The 26,083-nt window shown below is 44.8% G+C and overlaps 1 protein-coding gene across 1 annotated transcript in view; it reads left to right on the plus strand.

The window, feature by feature from the left end:
- IFNGR2 (interferon gamma receptor 2) overlaps positions 1–26,083 on the plus strand; it is a gene marked incomplete in the record, with an annotated part of 238,908 nt that overhangs the window by 78,113 nt on the left and 134,712 nt on the right. Inside the window, 1 exon segment of the mRNA XM_044072944.1 lies at positions 11,677–11,836. Coding sequence (XP_043928879.1) covers positions 11,677–11,836 — 160 coding nt within the window.

Here is a 26,083-nt window from a genome sequence, read left to right on the forward strand (position 1 = left end):
CCGAGGGGTCGAGTGGCATCGGACCCTTATCCGACCCCATTCTCCCTCTCGGAGCTTCGGCGCAGGTGAGCTCGGCTCCCACATCGGCCTCAGAGCCGTCCCCCTCGGTGCAGAGGAAGATTCCTATTTCTTCGAAACTGGTGCTTTCTCTGCATCGGGGCAGGAGTGCCTTTGATGTCATGCGTAGTGTGCTGTCCACTGAGTCAGCTCCACTTTCAGCCCCACCGGCTCCGTCCCCTGTAGTGCCTGTGCCAATCTCTGCTCCTCCTCCAGACCATAAGCGTAGGGAACCGATGCTCCAGGACACCCCATTGGGTGTTTCCTCCTCTTCTGAGGCCTCTCCTGATCACTCAGATGTGCTCCCTCAGAAGAAAAAGTGTAAGAGGAAGCACATTGACTCCCCTGAGTCTGTCGCTTCTGATACAGACTTAGATGATTCGGAAGGGTCCCCGAGATCCCCCTCTGAAGATGTTTCCTTCTAGGACATCCTGGAAATGCTTAAGCAGAGGGAGAACTGGAACCCCCTACCCCCTACTGAGGATGAGTCTGTATTTCTGGATGCCTTCGGTTCTCGACTTTCCACCTCCTGGGTGTCTCCGCCTTTTGATCCACTTATGGCAGTGGTGGCTCGAAAGGCTTGGTCAGCTCCGGATGCAGTGGAACCAACTCCGAGGAGACCTGGTAAATTCATTACAGCACCCCAGGATAAGCAATTCCGTACTAAAGGTGTTCCTGTTGATGCCATGGTGGTAGCAGCAGCCACCAAAAAAGAATTAGCGGAGATCTCTTTGTCTGTCCATTCCCTAACTGAATCTCTTCAAGAAGAATCTCGATAGGTGGATGGGGGAATCGTAGGTTTGTCCCAGGGATTACTCCCGTGTCACTATTAGACAGAGGCACAGTAAACTAAACCTTAAAAAGGGCACATTATACTCAAATCAAGGGGTGGTGTAAGCCATATAGAATCGGGCTAGGCTTATAATTGCCTCAGGGCAGATAGCCTAGTATGAACCTATGAACAAGGAGCGGCCCTAGGTCAACTGGTGCCCTAGGCAAAAGAGCTCCACGGCGCCCCCCCAACTCATTACCTGGTGCCCCCATCCTGATCTACCTACACCAAATAAATACTTGAAAAGTGCCCCTGCTAGAGTGGCGCCCTAGGCGGCCGCCTAGTTGGCCTATGCCTAAGGCCGGCCACTAGGATGATGGACAGATAACGGGAAGCGAATGTTCGCTTCAGCGACCTTCTCTATGAGGTCACTGAACTACTTGTGTCATTTTACCCGACTTCAAAGGGATCTCCTTAAAGAGCTCGGAAGTACCCTTCAAGATCCATCAGCTGAGGAAGCTCAAGCTAAAGCAGCTTCCCAGCTGACGACGCTTAATTCTATAGTTAACTCCTCCATGAGGCTCATTTCCTATGCAGCTGATGGGGTGAGTAGAGCCGCAGGTATGGGTGTGGCCCTTAGGCATGCATGGATGCGGCTGTGTAACTTTGTGGAACCCTTTCGAGCATCCTTCACCAACACCCCCTTTGATGGTTCCTTTCTTTTTGGACCACAGGTGAAAGACATTTTGACTAGGTGTGAGCAAGAAGGCAAGACTCTCTCTGCCGTGGAAGTCCATTTTTCCACTCCCTCTAGACCTTACCCCAAGGGTCAGAAGAGTGGCAAGATGTGGTTCCGAAAATCTCAGGGAGCCTTGCCTGACACACGTAGCGATTTTTTTCCTCCAGAGGCAGAGGGGGAAACAATAACAACAGATGCCGCCCTCATGGCAGAGGGGGTCTGCAGAACCAGGGCAACAGAGAATCTTTCTCTGATAAGCCCTTTCAGCATCCCTGAAAGGTTGCCCGGCTGCTCACCTATGGAGGCAGTCGGGGGAAGACTTTCACTGTACCCAAAAGCCTGGCAAAATCTAACACTAGACAGATGGGTATGGTCTTTTATATCTGGAGGTTACAGAATTCCCTTCCATCAGTCCCCCTTACCGTCAAAGAAATCCCTTCCAGATGTTTCACCCAGTCTGAAGGACCAAGCAGTAATAGAAATTTCAAAACTGCTAGAAAGAGTCATCCAGTAAGTCCCGGCAGACCAGCACGGATCCGGAACTTACTCAAGGTTCTTTTTGGTACCAAAAAAGACAGGGGACTGGAGACCAATTCCGGATCTCAGCAGACTAAACAGATCTGTACAAAGAACAAAGTTTCGGATGGTCACGCTACAGTCCATTCTACCCTTTCTGGGTCAGGACAATTGGATGTGCTCAATAGATCTTCAGGACGCGTACTACCATATCAAGATGGACAGGTGCTCCAGGAGATATCTTCGCTTCCGTCTGGGAGCCAGTCGTCAGTTTAAAGCTCTGCCCTTTGGTCTCACCACAGCCCCCAGGGTGTTCACCAAATGTATGGCAGTGGTCACGGCTCACCTGAGACATCAAGGATTCCAGGTGTTTCCATATCTAGACGACTGGCTCCTCATTGCTATCACCAGGCATCAACTCCTACAAGCCAGGGACTACACAATCACAATCTGCTCCCAGCTAGGCATTACAATAAATTTCAAAAAATCTGCCTTTTTACCCTGTCAATCTATCACTTACATAGGAGCAGACTTAGACCCAAGGAACATGCCCGCAAGGCTGCTGCCAGAAAGGGTGTCCACAATTCGTCAGCAAGTACAGATTCTAATACAGAGCAAAAGGATCCAAGTCAGGTTCATCCTTCAAACTCTGGGTTCCATGCAGCAGCCATTCTGATCCCACTAGCGTGTTCTCATATGAGGATTCTTCAGTGGCTTCTGTTCACACAGTGGTCCTTCCAAGACCTACCCATGACTCGCATGATCCTGATCACGGATGCATGCAAAAGACATCTTTCTTGGTGGATGGTCTCCCCACTAGTTACTCAGGGCAGACCTTTCATACAACCCCCTCCAGTAGCCACAGTGACGACAGACACCTCCCTGATGGGGGGGGGGGCATTATCTGGGCAGGACAGTCCAAGACACTTGGCAACCTCACGAGTACCATCTGCACATAAACGTCCTGGAAATGAGAGCCGTGCTCCTGGCATTACAAGCCCTTCAAGACTATCTTCCTTCTGGGACCATTGCAATTCAAACACACAACATGTCAGTTAGTTGTCAGTACATCAACAAGCAGGGTGGAACCAGAACCTACCACCTGTGTCGAGAAGCACTCAGACTGTGGCAATGGGCGATTTCCTCCCAACGTTTTCTGATTGCAATGCACATCCCTGGGAGATCCAACGTCATAGCAGAAAGGCTCAGCAGAGCTATCCTCATGCCTCACGAGTGGTCTCTAAATCAGGAGGTTGCGGATCTTATCTTCCGCAAATGGGGACAGCCTTGCTGAGATTTTTGCCACCCCCTTCAACAGCAAATGCAGCAACTACTTCTCCCTTCTTCCGCTTCCAGGTTACATACCCAGAGATGCTCTAGTCCATGATTGGCCTCGGACTTCTTTATGCTTTTCCTCCATTTCCCCTGATACCGAAACTCGTACAGAAAGCAAAATCGTTGGGTTGCAAAATAATCCTCATTGCCCCCTACAGGCCTCGACCGGTGTAGTTCCCGTTCCTGCACCATTACCTTCGCGATCAACCCTGGACTCTGGACCCAATTCCAGATGATCTGATTCATCAATCAGGTGGGTCGCATCAGTCCCTACAAACTCTCCAGCTCACAGCTTGGTTGCTCCACTTCCAACCTTAGCCAGGCTTTCCAGCATTTCCCCAGCAGTGCGTGAGATTATCATCTCCTCTCACAAGTCTACAACCAGGAAAACTTATGCTAGCAAATGGAAACGTTTTTCTTGTTGGGCAAAGGCTAGGAATGTGGATCCCTTTTCAGCCCCAGTCCACAAAATTTGGAATTCCTAGCACAACTTTTTCACTCCGGGTCCGCTTCCGCTATGATCAGGGTACAATTAGCGGCCATTTCTAACTTTCATGTTGGTTTGTCAAATTTTAACATTGTCTCATAAGCTCTGTAAAGCTTTTGAGAGGGACAACTATTCTTAGGCCTCCAGTGAGAGATTCCCCTCCTCCTTGGGACCGTAATTTAGTCTTAACTTCCTTAATTCTGCCCCCTTTTGAACCAGCAGCGTCCTGCTCCATTAAGTTTCTATCTTGGAAGACACTCTTTCTGGTAGCTATTACTTCAGCTAGATGCATCTCCGAACCTCAGGCACTATGTGTTCGTCCTCCATACTTGGTTTTTCATAAGGACAGGGTTGCTCTGAGGACTAATCCTTCGTTTCTTCCTAAAGTCTGCTCAGAAAATAATTTAAACCAATCTATAGATCTTCCTGTGTTTTTCCCTAATCACACCAACAAGGCAGAGTACAAATGACACCAATTGGGCGTGCATAGACAATTGCTATTTTACCTGCACAGAACTAAAGAAATAAGGAAGTCGGACCAATTATTCCTTTCTTATGCCTTAGACAAACAAGGTCTACCAGTTTCCAAGGTAACCTTGTCTAGATGGTTATCTCACACTATTACTTTCATTTATCAGTTACGGAACAGAGTTACCGATCAAACCGAAAGGTCATTCTACTAGGGCCTTGGCCACCTCTGTAGCCTTCCAGTCTAGGTTGCCCATGGATTCCATCTGTGCAGCCACCATGTCGGCAAATCCTCATACCTTTATTTCTCATTACAAACTGAATATGGTCTCCAGAAGCAGAGCTGACTTTGGTCCCACTGTTCTGAAGTCTGTTACACTGAGCCACCCAGGATATTAGGTGCTAGGGACGCTGTCCCAACCAGCAAGAATGAAGGTGAGATAGACAACTTAACATAAAGAAGTTATGTACCTACCATAACGTTCCATGTTGTCTTCATCTCGCCTTCTTTCTTGCGTCCCACCCTCCGTCCCCCTGTCCTAGTGGACCGAGAGGAGTTACCATTTCACTGGCTTGGGTGTTCTGTTGTTTTTCCTCTACTGACTTAGAATAGGGCAGGTTTAGTCAACCTATTTTTTGGACTGGTTTATTCTCTTGCTATGTCTGGACTTAGCTATTTCAAATGTATCTGGGTAGCTATCGCTAGGCATTATGGGATAAGGGGTAGCCTCGAGCCAGTAAACAGCTCTCGACCTATTGAAGATGGCCGAGTCGGAGCCGAGGATTGGCTCCGATCCCCAACCAGCAAGAAAGAAGGCAAGATGAAGACAACTAACATGGAACGAGATGAAGACAACTAACATGGAACGTTATGGTAGGTACATAACTTCTTTATCGTGGCTTAGCTCTCCACCACCCAAGTTATTTCTGAATTGCTTGGAATTTTCTACACAGAAGTTACAAGTACTGTTTGGAGATTCCTTCCCAAAGAAAATGCAGTTGTGTGAGATGCTCTGCATACCTCTCAACTTTTTCTCCAGAGTTGGACAAAAAAATAATTCGGGAAAAATGCCACAAACTCCAACATTTTAAGTGCTGGTGCTGTTAATTTAGCACTTACTTGCATTTCCAATTTTAGAAATGTAGCAAAATTTTGAAAAAAAATAATTGATTCATTGATCAGTGTGCACTGATCGCAGTGGTCCATTTTCAGGAACAACCTGGGGTAGCAACTGCAAGAATGTAATGATTAAGCAAAGCCAACAATATAGACATTAGTTTTTCTTTAGTTGTATACAGGCTGAGCTTAAGGGTATCTCCCCAAACTCTTGACAGTCAAGAAATAACAGTAAGTAGATCTTTTTGATGATGACACTCGTGTAGTTATGAGTGATGCGTTGCCAATGTTTGGTTTTGGATTTCATTGTTTTATTGTAGCCTGCTTTCTGTTTTAGATGCAGTAGATCCGATGTGTGGTTTTATCTGATTCAGACTTTGGGTTGTCTTATCCAAGGATCCAACCTCGGTGTCTTATTCTAAAGCTATGGATCCAAGGTTCTGACTCCTCCCCTACCCATAATTCCTTCCAGTCCACTAAAGTACATCAGATCTCATTTGCTGCCTGAACTTTTCAGCCATGTGTTCCAAGGGCTCTGTATTGCCATAGTAAGTGAAAGTCTCTCTTATAATTATTACTAGTGTTTGTTTTTTTCTTAACCCTTTTATATCTTTAATGTAAAGATTATAGGTGTGTTGTATTAGTTATAGGTATAACTTTGATTCATAGGACTTTACTAGGCTAACGGCCCTAGGGCCCTTACAAGCCTAGCCAAGTTCTACGCTTATTTCCACAGACTCCGGTGGAACACCCAGGGTGAATTTACGGTTACCCATTAAATCGTCCAGATTGCATTTGAAGAGGGACAATGAGGTGCTCTGTTTGACATGAAGTGGGAGTCTGTTCTAAAGGTGTGGTAACCTCTAGGAGACAAATCTGTCCCTCCAGCAGGTTTTGTTAATGTCACATACCAGGTTATGGTCTTTAGAGCAAGTAACCTGTGTACCATTTGACTTGCAGATATGCAGCATTTCCAATAAAGCAGGGTCCGAGATTGCCTTGTATACAAGGCAGAGATCGCCTTGAGTAGTCTGTGTGAAACAGAATAAAGTGACAGTGATTTCAGATTATCCTGATAGGATAGATGCTGAAGACCTTGAATTTTCCTTGTGAGGAACCTCTGTGGTCACTGCAATTGCTGCAGGTGCTTGGAAAGGTACATACCAAAAGGGGGTGTTTTACTCATTATTGAGCTGAGGAGGGAAGAGTACAAGGAAGTTGTAACTTCTTTTCTTCTGGAGGCAATGCCCTTACCTATGAGATCAGCAATATAGAATGCCCTTCTTACCAGTGCGGGAGACTTTGTGATCAAAGGCAAGATTGCTGTCAACCTGTGTGCCCAGTCTCTCACCACTGAGTGCATACTTAGGGTGTTGCTATTGATGTGGTAGTTAGCAGGAACATCACTCGTACTGAAAGGGATGATACATTTTTTTGCATTGAGTTTAAGGCCATGACTGTGGCAACAATCATTTGTTTTGGTAAGACCTTCTTGTAGGATGTTGACATCATTTGGCGATTCTGTAACTGCTCATTGTTTGCAGTCATCAGCAAACTTTGTCAGCCACAGACCTTTAGTTTTTGCTTGTACGTCGAAGTAGATTCCAAACAGTAGAAGGTCCTAGGACTGATCCCGGTCTGCTGTTAGAAGTGGATTCCCCTATTTTGACTGTGTCCTATTGGTGAGCCAGTTAGTGACGCATCTAACAGTATAAGGGCTGATACCTAGCTGGGTTTTTTTTGTCAATGATGCCTAAGTGGGGGATAGTGTTAAAAGCCTTGGCCAAGTCTAGGTAGGCTGTGTGCACAGATTTCCCCTCTTCCAGGGCCTTGGTGACCGTCTCAAAGAAGTCCACCAGGTTTAACACTCATTTATTTATTTATTTAACATTTGTTGACCGGGAAAGTCCGACTAGGTTCCACAGAGCCTGTTTTCAGTGGTGGCCCGGGGAGAAATGCTCCAGACCCATGTCTTTAGAATGTGGGAGGAAACCAGAGTACCCATTGCACTTGGTCATGACATGATATCGGTCAAGCTTAATGGACTGTGCTTTGGAGAAGCTGTCACCCCTCTCAGAACACTTGACCATGAATTTTGTCTGCATGAGAATATGGCAGGCAACCTGGTTATTTTGCATCTTGCATGTTGGTTTTTTTTTTTGAAGGCAATTTTGATAACTTTGACACGAAAGGCATATGTACTATAAAGCACACCTATTTCTCCACTTCTGTCAACAAACCTGATTTGTCTATATCTTTCTGCTCTCAGGACATCTTCCTGGAATCACAGTTTTATTCTGGCACATGTTCATTGAGGGACCATTTTCAACAGTAACCTTGCTGCAGGGCACACTGACCTTGAAGTTGAATAAGTTTGAGAGCCTTTATCCACAGCAAAAAGAGAGGAAAAAGATTCAGTAAGTTGATCAATTGGCCATTTTTTCATTTGATGTGGCTTTTGACTTGGGTATCAGGGAGCTGTTAGAGAGCCTTGCCCTTGAATTACTTGTGTTTCCTGCCTTAAAGGCTCTTCATTCTGTGACCTACATTTCCTGTCTTGAATGGCCTATTTAATGGTGGCCACTTCCTCTGTAGTATCATGTCTGACCTGTGATCTTTAAGAAGAAAAGAGACATTTTACTCTTTCAAGAGAAGCAATCTTTCTTAAAAGCAGCCTGGTGTTCCTGCTAAATTTGGTTCTAAATTGCCCTCTGTATAGTTTATTGATAAATCTTCTGGAACAATCCCCAGTTTGCTTCACCACACTGTAATTTCACTGCAGTGTACTTTTTACAACTTCTCTGTCTTTGTCATACAGACTCATTACATCTTTTGAATATGTTGTACTTCTGCAGTACTTTTCTTGTAAAGTCTGCTGTCATTTTGTGGTTAATTAGTTTCAATGTTTGCTAAAGTACTTCTCTTTGCTACTCTATACTTGATACCTGATCTGTATCTGGCTTTGTTGCCCATTTTTGTACATATATATCTACTCTGTTTGCTCCTGGCTGTGGCTGAAATGGGTCCATAATGGATTAGTCTACTACTGTGGTCAAAAAACTTGAATATAACATTTCTGTTAAATAGGTGATGCCAGCAGAGCTTGTAGGATGCTTTTTAAATGGTATGGGCCCTTCCTGTTAATTTAAGAGTTACTGTTCTTGTCAAAAAGAGAGAGCCCTCCCCAGCATAATACCATTCTGTTTCTTCAGTTATCATCTGGTTACAGAGGCGCTGGCTTGCTTCCTAACCTGCTCTGTCAGCACTTGTAGTCTGTCCTGTCACACTACACCTGTAAGTAATGCAAGCTCCCTCCAGACTCTCTCTCACCTTGCAAATGTTCGTAGGTAGTTACCAAGCTCTCTGCCCGAAGGCATTTATAAGCCTAGCCGGAATGTGTTAACTTTCGCCGCCCCCTTAGATTAGTTCCCTGTGCCTCTGTCCAGCAGAGCATTGAAGTGATCCCTGGGGTAAACTTTGTTTCCCATCCACTCGTCAAGGTTTCTCTTGAAGAGGGTTAGTGAGGAGCTCTGCCTAATGTAGATTGGAATCTTGTTCCAGAGCATGGGAAGTCTCTGGGACAGGAATATATCCCTCCAGCACGTCCTATTTATTGTTGTGGTGAGGTTTAGATCCCTGGAGCGTGTGGCTCGAGGGGATATGGTTTTCTTTAGGTGGAGCATGTCCATCAGTTCTGGGTTGGACATGGCCTTGTATGTCAGGCAGAGATCACCTCTGAGTAGGCGGTATGCAACTGAGTACAGCTGGAGTTTCTTCAGTTGAGCTGCATAGGGCATCTGCTTGAGGCCAGTGATCCTCTTGGTGAGGTACTTCTGTGGTCTTTCAGGTGTCTTGTAAGGTACATCCCAAATGGGGCATTGTACTCTATGATGGGTCTGATGAGTGATGCATAGAGGGGCCCAATGACCTCTTTTGATCTGGATGCAAACCCTTTTGTGATTAGGTGGGCCACATAGAAGAATTTTCTAACCACTTTGGCAATGTGATCCTCAAAGGAGAGGTTACTATCTACTTGGGTCCCCAGATCCCTTATTACATCTTCCTATTTAGGGGGCTACTCACCTATGTGGTAGTTTGTGGGTAATTTGTTTTTTCCAAAGGGGATGACTATGCACGTTTTGGCGTTTAGCTTGAGGCCATGGTTTTGACACCAGGTATCTGTCTCAGTGAGACCCTTTTGGAGGAAGTCTGTGTCAGCCAGAGAGTCAATTATAGCCCCTAGTTTACAGTCGTCTGCGAACTTGGTTAGCCATAGTCCTCCTGTGCTTGCCTGTACCTCTGAGAAATATATGCCGAACAGGAGGGGTCCTAGGACTGAGCCCTGAGGAACGCCACTTGTAACCGGTTTAGTCAGACCTAGCTCCCGTAACTCTTACTATGTGGGTTCTGTCCATGAGCCAGTTGGCAACCCATCTCGTGACATAGGGGTTTATGTTCAGGCTGGTGAGCTTGTCTATAATACCTGATTTGTGAATGGTGTTGAAGGCCTTGAGATGTTTTAACCTAAGCCTTTTCCCATCCACTCTAGCAATGATCAGAGCCTTTTGTTAACGCCCACAATCAGTTTGTGTGATCTGATCCACTCCGGACTCCCTGATTTGGTCTGGCAGCTCCTCATTCTATCTGCATATAGCATAATGACAGTCACAGCCTCTTCTAACTATCATGCACAGTCTGTTGGTGGTCAAACCTCCCTTTCAGCTTCCACATTCAACTTGGTAGTGATTGGAGCCACTTCTGCCTTCTGTTTTCATTGTGATGGTAATTTCTTCCCACTCCCATTTCCAGTATGTAACTATGTAAAGATGAGTCCTCGTCTAACTCATTCACTTGGCGTGTGAGCAGTGAATGCCATGTGTCCTTCCAGCTGCCACATATAGCCTGACAACAGCAACAGTTTTCTCCCGACTTCCATACTCATCTGTTTTTTTCTAGCTTTTATTTCCTGTCTGAGCTTGCCATGCCCCCCAACAGAGACACACACACAGACACTTTTTCAGCAGTTGGCTAGAACAGCTCTTCCTCACCCATGCACTTCTGGTGAGAAGGCTGCGTTGTACCTCTGTCAGTGGCAGGGCAGTAGCCTCTCCCTCATACTTTCATGGTCTATTCCTTTTTGTATGTTTGTTGGGGGATTATTGCACTTAACCATACACAGAATCTATGATAATGTGTTCTTTGATTTCTTTTAATAGTTCAGCAGTTTTGTGTTGGGTAACTGAATGAGCATGCCACCTCATCCATGCACTGAACTATTTCCCTTCACATCTGTACCACCTTCACCAGAGATTTAGCTTTGTAGATTGCCTTGGGTAAGCCCCAAACCCCTCAACCTGGAGACATTGAAATTAGGAACAAATGCCCTTGAGAAGTAGGAGCATCCAGCCAAAAATCCAGACATCTAGTTATCATAAAATATGTATAGTAAACAGCATAAAACTCTTCCTGCTTTCAGTAGACTTGTGGGATACTACTCAGAAACATGTTTAAAAAACAGTCTGACAAAAATGATGTGAAAATAAGCACATTGTCAAAGAGACTGTTAAATTTGTAGACTTTACTGATTGTATTGCAAAATTTTGGCACACAAAGTATTTTTGTTTCTGAAAAAGAGAGACGCAAGATGTGTGTCCTTGTTCTTTAAATTTATTCTAGCCACTAGCAGGTTATTTGTTGCCACTAGCAGGTTGGTCATGTAGTGTTTTATCTATGCACTAGACAACTTTAAAAATCACGTGATGAGGGGAAATTCAGAAAATTGTGTGAAGTGGTAAATCAAACCTGAAAATAGGGACATGCCTACATCAGGTACAAGGGTAAATTTGGGCATGAAAATGAGAATGCTCCTCAAAGGTATGGACATTTGAAACGTCTGGAGAAGCCTTTTCTCTGCACACTGTGTGGCTTTATTAACCTGTGCAAGCCTGTGTTGTAGTATAACAAGTATTTGTAAAACGTAAAAGTAAATTAAGAAAAGTAAAACCTGCTGCAACTGCTGCAGGGTTCTGGGGTAGTTTGCCATAAGCCTTGGCACATACTTTTTTTTTTTTTAACTCTTATTACTAATCTTTCTTGCAGAATATAGTTTAAAAATTATCAGTGTTCCAAGTATAGTATTCCTGTTTGTATCCATGCTGATTACTGAACTAATTTGTACATTTTAGAAGCAGAGTTTTGAAACAACAGCTTCTATAGCTAAGCTGGATGATGTAGAAGCCCAGGCAACTTACTGTGTACAAGTGGTCACACTCTTTCGAGTATATGTGGAAGATTTTAGAAAAGGAGGTTCCAGTGTTCCCAGATGTATCACAGTTTCAACATCAGGTATGATATTCTAAAACAGTAGGTAAGATGTGTGCACTAGTAATGACAAAAGGTGTGTTTTTTTTTTTTACTTTAGCATATGCCACTGTGTAAAACAGATTTATAGTGACAAGCATAGTCTCATTTCAGGGAGAAGCATTTTAGTAGTACTGGCAACTGTGTTTCTTACCTTGTTTAATTTGTTGGTGTGGCAGGGCTAGCTACCCAGTGTTGTGAAACTTGGCTCTAGAAGGATTGTCACTGTTGAAGTGACACCCTGAAACCATGTGCAAAAATGGGGAGAAATGGATTGTGGATGGATGGATTTCCAGCAGCACCTGTGTCTTGTAGCTTAAACTTTCTTTAATCCTTCTGTCAATAACCTAAGTCTTGGAAATGTCATATTGATCACTGCTGCAATAGCCTTAGCTATATGGGTTATATCCTGACAAGGATATAACAGATGAAGAGCTTCCAGTCCTTTGTGGTGCTTATTGTGTTTCAAACTGTCAGGCAACTTGAGCTGACTGAAAAGACCAATTTGAGTGTGAAACCTGTAAGAGCTTTACTGCTGCCAAAGAGTACATCCCTCTGAGGCTTTTGAGAATTCATGGGCGGCTTGTGTGCTCCTTTGCTGAGCAGGTAAATTCTCTTTGGGGAATAAAATTCAATTTTCTCAGTTTTGTTGATATTTTATTACTTTTCTCTTCAGGACAGTCATTTTAAAGCTAGGAGTGTTTTAATGGACTGTCTTAAGACTGTACCATCCTTTTAAACAGAGCAGTTTATTTTTGTGTTCAAAAATGGTGTAAATTAACTTCATTTTTTTCTGTAGTGTTATGGGGATGGTATCGTGTTTAAGTGATTTTTACTGTTTTTTTTTTCTGTGAAAAAACTTATAGACTGGTGATGTTTACCCGCAAGTGCTGCTTGTCCTCCCTAGGAAAGAGTCAACATTTTTGGCTTGACAATGGAGCAAACTACCAGCCCCATGGTCTGTTCTGCTTTCAACCACAAAAAGAAAAAAAATAAGCAAACAGCCGTTACCCTCACACAGTCTGGCCATTTGCCTCTACCGCAGGTGGGTGACTCTGCTGTGGTCATTTGTTGACCTCAGACTATTCATCCATTACCCCTGGATCCCTTTGCAATGCCTACAGCCACTATGGACCAAGAGTTAGTCGTGCATTCTCTGGCTGTTTGGGTCCCCTCAATGGGCAAGGGAGGGGGAGACTCTTGGTTCACGGAGAGGGAACAGTTGAGGTTTCACTGTTGTCAGAATGCTATGCCCATCCCTGGGGAAGTTGCTGCTGCCATTAGTAATACAGATGACCCAATTTTTAATGTCAAAAAGAAACAGAAAACCAAGCATGCATCTACTGTTCTACAGTTTTCATTGGATAGTAGTTGACTGGTTCTGACTCGGGATTTAATTTAGGCTATCGATCCTTGTAAATAGTATCTGGTAAAAGAAAAAGGGATTCCTCTTTTCCCAAAGAAATTCAAGATTCTGAATTTGAACAGGAAGATGCAGGTACAGATACATTTTCCCCCCTCATATTTATGATAAGACTGAGGAGAGTTCAGTTTCTGATTCTCCCTGTGAGGTTTCTCTATCTCTGAGACTGTTAACTAGATTGTGCCAGTGTTTCAGTGGGATTTGCATTGTTACAGAAGAATTTTGCAGAACGTACACCCATTCCTCTCCTATCTACTTCAGAGGATGTTTTATTCCTTGCAGTTTTCCTGATAGTTGGCCAGCTGCCTCTTAAAAAGGTCAATTCCAATTGCACTCTTTTTCTGATCAGGATGGGAAATTATTGATTGGTATGAGGGAAGTCTATATATCTGCAACTTTGATTTACAGAATTTTAAATTGTCAGGCTTGCAGGTATATTCTGACAACTTGTGAAAGTGTGAGGAATGCTTTGTTTGCAGTTTCTTGTGAGGAATAATCTGCTTTTAGCACAGATCACTACCCATTGTTTACAGTGTGTGTGTGTGACTCTGACTCTGTTGATATCTCTTCCAGGGGTATAGCCACTGGTACTTTTTTGAGTAGGTTTACATGACTGTATTCTTAAAACTCCCAGGTGATGATAAAAATAAGACTTTAAATTCTTCCTTGAATAGAGATTGTGTTTTGGCCCCTCTGCAGAGGTGATCAAAAAGTGAGGCTAGCCGATCAAGGAAATCTTTTTCAGCCCTCGAGAAAATACAAGTTAGTAGACGTTGAAGAAGAAATGGCTAGGGGGGCTCCAAAAAAATCCTTGAACCTCCCAAACCCCAAGACAGCCCAAGTCTGAATGACTGTTCAAGACGCCTTTTGAACCCCTTCTACTCTGGCCCCTTTTTTCTTCCAGAAGGTCTGAATCTCCATTTTTCTCTTTGGCAACAGATTGTTTCGGACAAGTGGGATCTGAAAATCATTCCTCGAGGTTGCAGATGGCAGTAGTAGGAAATTTCTCTTTACTAGGGGGCCATTCCTCATCCTCCAGATTTTTTCATCACATGCTGCCCCAAGGAGTGATCAAACAAGTTTCTTCTTCCAGGTGGTTAGGGTTTTTATTCAAGGATAATGTTTCTAGTGCCAAAGAAAGAAAATGCTTGAAGACCAGCTTTCTTTCCCAAACCTGTTTGTCATGGTGCCCAAATTCAAAATGTCACTTCACACCCTGTTACCCCTTCTTCCTCGAACGGAATGTAATTTCATGGCTAGACTAGACTTAAATAGGGAAGTGATGATAAGCATCTTTTATGCAGGCTTCAAATGCTTCTTAAAGTTTTGTGCGTCTGGGTCACACCATCAGTTCTCCACCTTACCCTTTAGACTGTCCTGTACACCAAGAGTGTTCTTAATGTCTAAATACAGATCTGATATCTTTTTCTGTCAGTTCCTCAATGTATGGTCTTCGGATCTGACTCAGATCAGACTTCTGCCACTTTTCAAGTTTTGAATCCGGTGCTCGGGCTCCTCTCCATACCCGTAATTCTCTTATTGGCCCAGTTACTTCAGATCTCATTAGCTTCCACGAGTGTAGAACATATCTCTGGGTGCTCACTACTACAGTATAGTAGATGTCCTTCATGGATGCATCTGCAGTCATAACAACTGGGTTGTCCTGTCGTCAGGCAGCCCTTCAGTCGGCCGGATTCCAAAGTCCGGGTCCGGCTTCGGCTGATGTCGCACTTCACCCGACTTCATCTCTGTTGGCCTTCAGGTATAAAGGCATCAGCCGACGCCATTTTCCTCAGTCTTTCTTGCCACGTGGCGCCCGAAGCAGAAGCTGTTCGCAAGTGCCGGTCGGTCGGATCCAGAGATTACTTCTACCGAATACTACTTCGAAGACTTCTAAAGCTAAGTACCCCGTTGGGGACTCTTTCTTGCCTCAGCCGATGTCAGAAAAAGTTAATAATTGTTTAACCTGTGGGAAACAAATACCTCATAAAGATTTCCACTCTTATTGTCTGCCTTGTTTAGGCCCAGCCCACGACGTAGCAGCCTGTTCGGCTTGTGCTTCATTCAACCGACGAACGCTTAGGCGTCGGTCGGAGTTTGCTGAACAGTTTTTCGGTTCTGATTTTGCGTATATTATGCCGTTGGATCCTCCGACTACCCAAACTGCTAAACAACGCAAAGATAAAGACCGACACTCGCGGTCCGCGGTTTCGGCCGAAACCATGGTTAAGCAAATCAGTGTCTCGGTTCGGCGCCGAAACCGAAAACTGATCAAAGTACAGCTGAATCTATCACTACCACTGAGGCCCCTGCTACTTCTCTTGAATCGGCCTCAGAAATTTTATCCACTACGGTGGTTGCCACTGACTTATCAGACACCATTCCCTTGGATGTCTCTACCCCAGCACGTGGTGCTGCTAGGCCTCCAGCAGCCATGTCCATTAAGGCCTTTGCCAGGGCTAAAGCAGCCAAAACTACTAAAACAGTGCCTGTTAAACCCCCTACAACCAGGCCCTCTTCTAGTTCACAAATGCTTACTCTGGCAGAAGATTTAATTTCATTAATTAGGGATCTCAATCTCACCCAGACAGGGCCTCTCAGCCCCAGAGAAGAGACCTAGGGCAGAGCCCCCCGAGCCTGTGTCCTCTGATTCTGCCGATGAATCAGACATAACAGACCAGCCAGAGGCTCCTTTCTCCAATTTTGAAGACTCAGATGCTGAAGAATCCATTCCAGCTGCTTCCCCACCAGAAGAATTCTCCTTTGGGGAAACCTTACATGCCATGCGAGAGCAGTTCCAATGGCAGCAGCAGGATTTCTCAGACTCCAGAAAAAGACTTAGGACCTTTCTGCACCTTCCACAGCACAGGCCCTTAGCTATACCTCCTGTTCTCTCTGTGGTGGATGATGCCTTCAATGATGTCTGCTCTGCACCAGATTCTTTACCTCCAGCCCCTGCCAAACCAGACAGATTTTACAGGGTACCAGACACTCATCACCACCTTTACAAGGCCCCACTTGCAGACCCGAAACTATATCCCAGGGTCCCAGGGCAGTAGCCGACCACAGCTAAAACCCTATTCCTTCTGAAAGGGAAGCCAGGTCATTAGACAGATGGGGCAAAAGGTCTACACCTCAGCTACTCTCTCAGCTAGAGCTTTAAACTGTCAGTTTCACATGATACAATACCAAGAGTTTATGCTTGATCAGTTAACAAAAAAGCTATCCTCTGATGAATCTATTGATAAGAAATATGTATTAGATATGGTAAATAACATACAACAGGTTAGTAACCATTCCTTAAAATGTGGCTATGATGCACTGGAGGCTTCATTTAGATCAGCCATGACTGGCACAGTGATAAGAAGGCATGCATGGCTAAAGGAACAAGCTTTACCGGATCATGTTAAAGCTAAGTTATTAGATGCTCCTATGGATAAGACCAGCTTGTTTGGTACACCTGCCCAGCAGGTAATGAAGAAAATGGAAGAAAAGGCAAAATCTGTTCAAACGGTTAAAGATTTCTTGCAGGTTCAACCCCCAAGGTTTAGCAGGAACTGGCCTGCCAAAAATTGGTCCTTTCCTGACTCCACAAGATCCCAAAGGGGCAGGAATAGACGCTCCAGAGGCAGAAACCAATCCAGAGGAGGTGCCTACAGAGGACGACAGTGGCAAGGTAACAACAGAGGCACAGACACAACCACTGCCACTACAACAACACAACCACAGTGACTTAACTCTAAATCCGCCTACCAGGGAACAAATAGCAGCTCCATTAGGCGGCAAATTAACCTTATTTTCAAAGAACTGGCACTATATCACAAAAGACAAGTGGATTTTACAAACCATAGATCAAGGTTACCGGTTCCACTTCCACACTTTACCAGTCAAAAGAGGAATGCCAAATCTACCTCCAAATCAAGAAACAGAGGCTCTACAACAGATAATGCAGTTAGCAAACATGAGAGCTGTGGAAAGAGTGCCAACAACAGAACAAGGAAAGGGATTCTACTCCAGACTATTCCTAGTTCCAAGAAAGGAAAAAGTTGGAGACCTATTCTCGACCTGTCCACCTTAAATACATACATCATTGTCCCAAAATTCAAAATGCTGACCCTACAGCAACTTCTTCCCATGCTGGGCAAGGAGTGTTGGCTGGTAACTCTAGATCTCAAGGAGGCATACCTGCACGTCCCCATTCGACCAATCTGCAGAAGATACCTCAGATTTCTTGCAGGATCAGAGCATTATCAATTCTCAGCATTGCCCTTTGGCTTATCTACTGCGCCCAGAGTATTCACAAAATGCCTGGCATCAGTAATCGCCCACTGCAGACTACAGGGAATTCAAATTTACCCATACCTGGACGACTGCCTGCTACAAGGGGACAACAAAAGCAAGCTGACAACAGATTTACAAAGGGTCATTTACTTGCTACAAGCACTGGGATACACAGTCAATTTACAAAAATCAAGGCTGATACCATCCCAAACAAGGACATTCTTGGGCGCGGAATTGGACACAGTAAAACAAATGGCATTCCTAACGGCAGAAAAACAAAAAGAACTCCCTCTTTACTTCTTGGCACTAACAAAACAGAACAAGTTAACAGCAAGAAAAGTACTGCAGGCCTTGGGCTTCATGGCATCATGCATAATCTTGGTCCCACTTGCCAGACTACATATGAGAAAACTACAGTGGTACCTAAAGAATTTATGGTCCCAACACAGACACAGCCTAGAAACAGAAATTCCACTAATCCCATGCTTAAAACAGGAGTTCCTATGGTGGGCTCAAGCATGCCAGTCAAACCCAGGGCTACCCTTTCGCAGATGTCAAGCAAACCAGACCATCACAACAGACGCTTCAGACCTAGGATGGGGGGCCCACATGCTGGACAAATGCGTGCAAGGATTGTGGACGCAGGATCAACTTCACCTGCACATCAACCTAAAAGAAATGCTGGCAGTAAAACTGGCAATCCAAAAGTTCAGACCATTTCTCAAAGAGGGCCAGTTGATGATAAGGACAGACAACACCACAGTCATGTGGTACATCAACAAACAGGGAGGCACTCATTCATACCCCTATGCAGAATGACTTTGGAGCTGTGGAACCTGGCACTCAGCTACAACATCCAGTTACAGGCAATATTTGTACCGGGAAAAGAAAATACTCTAGCAGACATATTAAGCAGAACCACATCGGATGCCCACGAATGGATGCTACACCCGGACATCTTCAAGACCATCTCAAAGAAATGGGGAATGCCTCAGATAGATCTATTCGCTTCCCCTCTCAATCACCAGCTCAAAAAATTCTGCACAAGGACATTCCACCCACTAGCATGGAAAGTGGATTCGCTCTCCTTCAGCTGGAACGGCCTAACAGCATATGCATTCCCACCTCTTCCCTTGATACACAAGGTATTACTAAAAATCAAGGAAGAACGCCCAAGGATAATCCTGATAGCTCCAAACTGGCCAAGACAACACTGGTACCCACTGCTGAGGAGCATGTCTCGAACAATATGTGGCCAATACCCTGATGCCTTTGATGTTAACTCAGAACAACTACAGCATCATGCATCCAAACCTAAAACGCTGCAACTGACTGCATGGAACATCACATAGCAGCAGCTAATCCAGAACTTTCCCAAAGAGTTAAAGACATTATTCTTGAAGCCCGCAGACCTTCAACAAGAAGGAACTATGCAGGAAAATGGAAAAGGTTTGTCATTTGGAGTACTGAAAGAGGAAAAGATGTGTCAAACATAGATATGCCTAACATTCTGGAGTATCTGGCCGAACTTCTACATTCAGGCCTGTCCTACTCCTCCATCAAGATACATGCATCAGCTATATCAGCAGAATACAGCTTTGATCCACCTGTTTTTTCACACCCTTTACTCAGGCAGTTCCTCAGAGGAATCAAGAATGTAAAACCTCCAAGGAAACCACCATTGCCAGCTTGGGACTTGAACTTTGTGCTAGAAAAGTTGACACTATCACCCTTTGAACCAGCAGCAACAGCAGACCTACAGCATCTATCGTGGAAAACGGCCTTCCTACTGGCAATAACCTCAGCCAGGAGGGTTTCTGAACTTCAGGCCCTAATGGCAGTACAACCCTTCCTAATCTTCCACCAAGATAGAGTGTCCATGAGGACTAATCCTACATTTATGCCTAAGGTGGTATCCAGAGTGTCTTTAAACCAGGCAATCCACCTACCTACCTTCTTTCCCAACCCACAAAACAGAGGGAAAGAATACTGCATACCTTGGATGTACATAGACAGCTACGCTACTACTTGGACAGAACAAAAAGTAGCAGAAAAACTGACCAGCTTTTTGTAGCCTATGCAACAGGAAGGGAAGGAAAAGCTATTTCCAAACAGACAATCTCCAAATGGATAGGAAATTGCATACGATTCTGTTACTCCTTCCATGGAAAACCAATTCCACAGAACATAAGACCTCATTCTACAAGGGCAACAGCCACTTCCACAGCCTTCTTACGAGGAGTGGCAACCAAAGACATTATTGAGGCGGCTACTTGGACCTCCGTGCATACATTTGCCAAGCATTATAATTTGCCTCTATATTCCAGATCCCGAGCAGGGTTTGCCACTGCTGTACTGCAAGGGATCCTAAACACACCATAATCTAGTTTTTCCTCCTCCCCTAGTTGGCTATGGTATTCTACCCAGTTGTTATGACTGCAGATGCATCCATGAAGGACATAGTACAGTTTTGTACCTACCATAAATGTAGATGTCCGAACTGGATAGCATCTGCAGTCAGGATTACCCTCCCTCCTTCCCCTCTGTGGTACTCCTAGGGTGTTTACCCTCCTAATAGCTAGCTGGTGGGGGGGAGTCTTTTATGGTGTATTTGTTTGTATATATGTACATACATGCTTATTTTTGTGTTTACCTCTATCTTTTTGGAAACATTGGCATTTATCCAAATTTTAGCCTTCAAGAGGGCTACTGGCATCTGGGGCAAGAAACACTGAGGAAAATGGCGTCGGCTGATGCCTTTATACCCGACGGCCAACAGAGATGACGTCGGGTGAAGTGCGACATCAGCCGAAGCCGGACCCGGACTTTGGAATCCGGCCGACTGAAGGGCTGCCTGACGACAGGACAACCCAGTTGTTATGACTGCAGATGCTATCCAGTTCGGACATCTACATTTATGGTAGGTACAAAACTGTACTTTCTTTTCAATGTATAGTTATATATCTTTAAATACTTTTCAGTAAGGATTGTTTTTTTTCCCTTTATCCTCTGCTTTTCCCGTAAACTCTTTTCTTGTTCTTTGCCTTAGGCATTGAGCCTCTTTTCCCACATGTACATAGGTTTTTTTAGTTATTTCTACTGTTACTGGAAAAAAATGGTCAGCTGCCAAAAAAAAAAATATAATATCTGCATCTCATTTTTCCTTTTTTCCAGGATGTCAGACAAACCGTCCGGTTTTAAAAAGTGTGTAGTCTGTGCCCACAAGTTACCAAACTCTGATTTACACTGTAAATGTGTATATTGTCTAGGCCCCTCACTTTTGTACACCTCCTGCTACATTTGTATAGCCTTCGGCCAACATGCCATTGTTGAAACTTGAGACAAGTTCATTTTAAAAGGGTTTACGCCAGCCAGTGTGGGAGAGAGGGCTTCTTGACCTTCCTCAACACCCTCTCTTCTAAGAAATCTGCTGAAAAGCCAAAGGAGGAGTCTTAAACCTCAACAAAGAAGCCGTCCAGGCCATTTGTCTTCTTGGGTTCTGGCTTCTAAAGTCTCTAAACCTTTGGAGCCAGTGCTCTTCTCAAATACAATAATCATCAGATCAAGTACTCATCTGATGTTCTCACTGGAGCCTGTTTTCTCCTATGCTTCTTTCACCAGTCCTACACAAAAGCATTGCAGTCATTCCAGACCTCCCTCTGCTGCTTCAGCCTTATAGGTGTATACTAGGCTAATGGCCCTGGAGCCTTTACAAGCCTAGCCCATAGGATTACCCTGGCTTCATGCCACCTGACCTTGGTTCCCAGTGCCTCTGTCGAGTAAAACCACTGGAGTGATCCCCTTATGGTCAGCTAGCTCTTCCAGGAACTTTACCAAAGCAGACTTGCACAAGATGAGGTTTCTTCAGACCCGGGTCCAGTTGTGGGTCCTCCAGGTTCTGATCTCTGCCATGGCCAAGGGAACGGCTTCTTCCCTACATTCAGTTGTTGCTCCTTCTCTGTTCTGGCCTTTCAAATTGGAGCCCTTAGATCAAACTTCATCTGAAAACAAGTCTATATCGGAGCCTAGGCTTAGGTCTTCAATGCCAATAAGTTCTGTGATTAGGACGGCTCTGACTGGTTCAGAGCTGTCTGAATCTCTGAACTGAATGGCCATTGTAGACTCCAACGGGGTAGGTTCAGAACAAAGGTCTTAGAAAGGTGTTTCTCCCTGTCAGCACTTCGGCATTAGACAGATGTCTTGTATCACTGTTGCAGTATTCTTCACCTTGGGGATCTCCTGCGTAGGATATCCCAACATCGAGCCGGTGTACCAAAGCTTTTTAGATCTTGCATGCTCCTCTTGTCACACACATGCTGCCTGTACAGGATGTGGGGCATAAAGGTGACCTATAGATGCAGTTACCAAACACTTCTTTCGACGCCAGTCTGAATGCCATTATTGATCATAGGTCTTAACGCACTTTGCTATGCTGATGCCTAGCCATCGGATAAGTGTCTCACTGAGGCCTTCTTTTAATTTTTCATTCTTATTGTCAGTTACCTGGAGTTCGTCATCCAAGAAGGGAAAAGTGTCACTGTGGGAGACAGATTGCCCATGAGGTCACAAAAAGTGGCTTTATTTTTTGGTGCTTCCCACAAAACATATTTGTAGTTTCTGTAAGGCATTTGTGGCTAGGACTCCTGGGAGCTGGTTGTCTTTCCTGGCCATTTAGCTTAAACATTTGACTCAGGGTGGCATGGAGGGACCAGTTAACCATGAGGTGCTCCTATTAAGCAAGAAATCTCAAACTGAATATTTTTTGCTGTCCATCCTCCACCAGATATCTCTGTAGAAGAGAATGACGGCTTTGTAAACTGTTTGGTGTTGACATCAGATTGCTTTGTCCTGACCCTGTCTGAGGCTGGCATGGATCCTTCCTTTCGCATGTCCTCTGAGGCTTTCAAGGTGTCTGTTCCGGATGTCAAGGGGGCACCACAGTTTATTATCTCATAGGGCCCTAGAGGGATTCTGCAGATTCTGGTCATGGAAGAGGTGCCTGGTACTCTGAATCTCATCAGGGGTTAGACCCTCCAATGTTTGTCAGGGCTGACATCCCTACCAAAAAAAGCAGAAGACCTAGCATTCTTGTATTTGTCCTAAGGACTCTTAAAGGGAATGGCATGAGTTTACTGAGATCCTGTTTAATGCCTTATTAGCCGTGAAGCCTCCACCAGGGATTTCTGTGCCTACTCCACCTTGGTCTTCGACTACTTCTAAAAGGCCTAGGGAACCTGAGTCCTCTGAGGATTCTGAGTCTAATGAGGGGTCTTTGACTTGTTCTTGTCAGATACTTTCTCCTTTGGCGTATGGCTCTGATGAAAAGGAATCCATTAGCCCTGAGTCTCCATTGGAGGAGATGTCTGTCTTTTGGGGACACTTTAGCCAGGATGATGGAATACTTTAAATAGGATTCTTCTCAGGTGTCTGATATCCAGAAGAGGTATTATGAATTGCTTAAGGCTGACACACCTAAACCTTTTAGAGTACCTCCTTTGTTGACTTTGTTAGACACCTTTATAACTACCTGTAAAATTTCGGATTCTCAGCCCTTTGCTCCCAGGAAATCTGACAGGTTCCACAAGGTTCCTGAGGATTGTCAATTCCTGTTTGTGTCCTCATGTGTATCCTGCTGTGGTGTCAAGTCTCCTCTGACAAATCTTCCAAGCTTTTGCCCTCTACCAAGCTTCTGCCTCTGGATAAGGACAGTAGAGCCATGGAGAGGATAGGAAAGAAAGTCTATACTGCTCCCACCTTGGCCATTAGAGCCATTAATTATCAGACCCACATGATCAAATAAGCTCTGGCTTTGATTGTTTAGGCTTGTCTGGTTATTTCTGACCTCCCTGATTCTGAAGGAAGGTCGTCCTCTCTTTCTGTTTTGGGTCCTACGTCTTTGGTGGCTCACCACTCTATCAAGTGCAGCTGTGATGCTGCTGATGCTTCTTCCAGAGTTGCAGCCTTCAGGTCTGTCATGAGGCATTATTCTTGACTTTGTCTTCGGTCATTGCCTGACGACATTAAGGCCAAGCTGCTGGATGCTCCTTTGGATAATAAAAAATCTCTTTGGGAAAGCTTCTGCTGATATGTTTGTCTCCAAGAGAGAGGTAAAGCTTTGTAGGACTTTAAAGATATTTTTGCATCCCCCATCCCTAAGTTCCAGAGGGACTATCCTACTAAGTGGGTTTTGTTCACAGGCATCCTTGTCAGGCCACTAAAGATGGGAACAGTGGTTGACAAACTCCTGCTGATAAGTCTTCCCAGGCTCCTGTGGCCCAGAAGGCTCCTTTATTTGATAAGCCTCTCTGTCTCTCTCTCTCTCTCTCTGACATTTTGCCCCCGACCCTTGGCCAGGTTCCCTTGTATCTTTGATTGTCGCTCTGACTTCCAGACTGGCATCTCATCACATCAGATTCTTGGTTTTGTTCATCATCCATCAGGGTTACTTCATAATGTAGAAGTCTGTCCCTCCTTTTTCACGGATTCAAGGTTTTTAGGTCCCTGGTGAACTAGGGTACTTTTCACCCTGTTCCTTTTTCCCAAATAAGGAAGGGGTTCCATTCAAAATGTTTCTTGGAAGGAGGGCACTTGGATGCCTGTTCTGGATCTCTCCTTGCTCAACACCTTTCTGAAGGCTCTTTCCTTTCGGATGCTTTCTCTTCAAACCTTTTTTCCTTTGTTGCTGCCCCCAGGCTTTTCTGGTGTCCTTGGAACTGAAGAATGCTTACCTTCCTATTTCTATTCACCTTCTTTTCATTAAGTTTTTGTGTTTCTTCCTCTCATTTTCATTTCTCTGCTTTGCTTTTTGGCCTCTCTACTGCCCCAAAGGTATTCACAAAATGCCTAGCTCCTGTAATTGCTTTTTGCAGTCTCCAAGGTGTTCATATCTTTCCTTGTTTCGATGACCTGTTGATTCTGACACCTTGTCCCAGTTGCCTGTGACAGGCTGTGGAGTGCCATATCTCTCCTTCAAAGTCTGAGGTTCACTATCAACTTCCAAAAACTCCGTCCGGACTCCTCCTCAGGATCATGAGTATCTGGGCTGCAGGATTCAGACAGTGCCAGTGTTGGCCTCTCTTCCAGCTCCAAATGTTTTGTCCTTGATAGCTTTCTTTTAGTGTCTTTTTCCTCTGCCTGCCATTCCAGCCAGGGAGTTTCTTCAGCCCTAGGATTTGTGGCTTCTTGTATTCCAGTGCCTCCTCTTGTCAGACTGCATATGGGGAAGCATTTTGTCCTTGATAGCTTTCTTTTAGTGTCTTCCTCTACCTGCCATTCCAGCCAGGGAGTTTCTTCAGCCCTAGGATTTGTGGCTTCTTGTATTCCCGTGCCTCCTCTTGTCAGACTGCATATGGGGAAGCGTTAATGGTACCTCAGGTCATTTTGGCTTCAGCAATGTCATCCTCTGGATTACAAAGTGCTTCTCCTTTCTTGTCTCAAGCAGAAATTTGAGTGCTGGATTCAGCAGTTTGCCTTCAGCCCAAGCCTGTCTTTTCAATCTCATGTCCCTTCTCAAGAAATGTTCACTGATGTTTCAGATGTGGGGCGGGGAGGGGCTTCCTGTGGTCATCAGAAAGATTAGGATGTCTGCCCCCTAACATCAGATGTCTGACCCAAGTCAACATCAAGGGTATGAGAGCTGTGATTCTGGCCCTTCAGGCTTTTCGCCCCATGATGTCTTCAGGCCCCCTGAAGATTTACACAGACAACACTACAGTGATGTGGTATGTCAACAAGCGGAGAGTCAGAGTCTTACCTTCTTTACAGGCTGGGTCTTGAGACCTGGGATCTGGCAGTCGATTTTCAGCTAACTCTTCAAGCAGTATATGTTCCTTCAGAGCACAGTCTAGTGGCGGACTCCTTGAGCAGATCCAGAGCACAGGTTCACGAATAGATGCTTCACACTGGCCATAGTCCATCAATGGGGTATTCCTCAGATATTTTTGCTTCTCCTCTGAACAGGCAGCTCCATCTTTTCTGTTCCAGAGTGCCATGCCATTCGGCATGGAAGACTGATGCTCTTTTCCTTGGAAAGGGATTTTCTCTCCCCCCCCCCTCTACTTCCAAGAGTCCTGCAGAAGATTCAGTTGGACTCCCTCAAAATCTTTCTAGTGACTCCCTTTTGGCCAAGACAGCACAGGTTCCTCCTCTTAATGCATCTGGCCAGTGGCAGTCACCACAAGTTACCTCACTAGTCGGATCTCCTCACACAGGACAGGGGATCTCTCTTCCATCTTCGCTTGTCCACTCTACAACGGACACTGTGGGTGGTAGGGTTTTGATCCCTTTTAGGCATTTAATGTCCGAGGACGTGCTCAGGGTTTTATATTAGGCAAGAAAACCCGCAACCAGAAATTCTTGTAATGTCCAGCTGGAAAAGATTTTCTGTCTCATACCATACTCATAGCCAGGACCCTTTTTTTTTAGTGAGGGTCTCTCTCTAGTTCTTTCCTGTTTGTGTCAATTGCTCCAGTCTGGCTTGGCCTATTCTTTTGGAAAGGCCAATTTGTCAGCTATTTCTGCTGGTCTGC

The sequence above is a fragment of the Protopterus annectens genome, chromosome 5.part1, assembly GCF_019279795.1.
Source record: "Protopterus annectens isolate FY-2018-M chromosome 5.part1, PAN1.0, whole genome shotgun sequence".
NCBI classification, from domain to species: Eukaryota; Metazoa; Chordata; order Ceratodontiformes; family Protopteridae; genus Protopterus; species Protopterus annectens.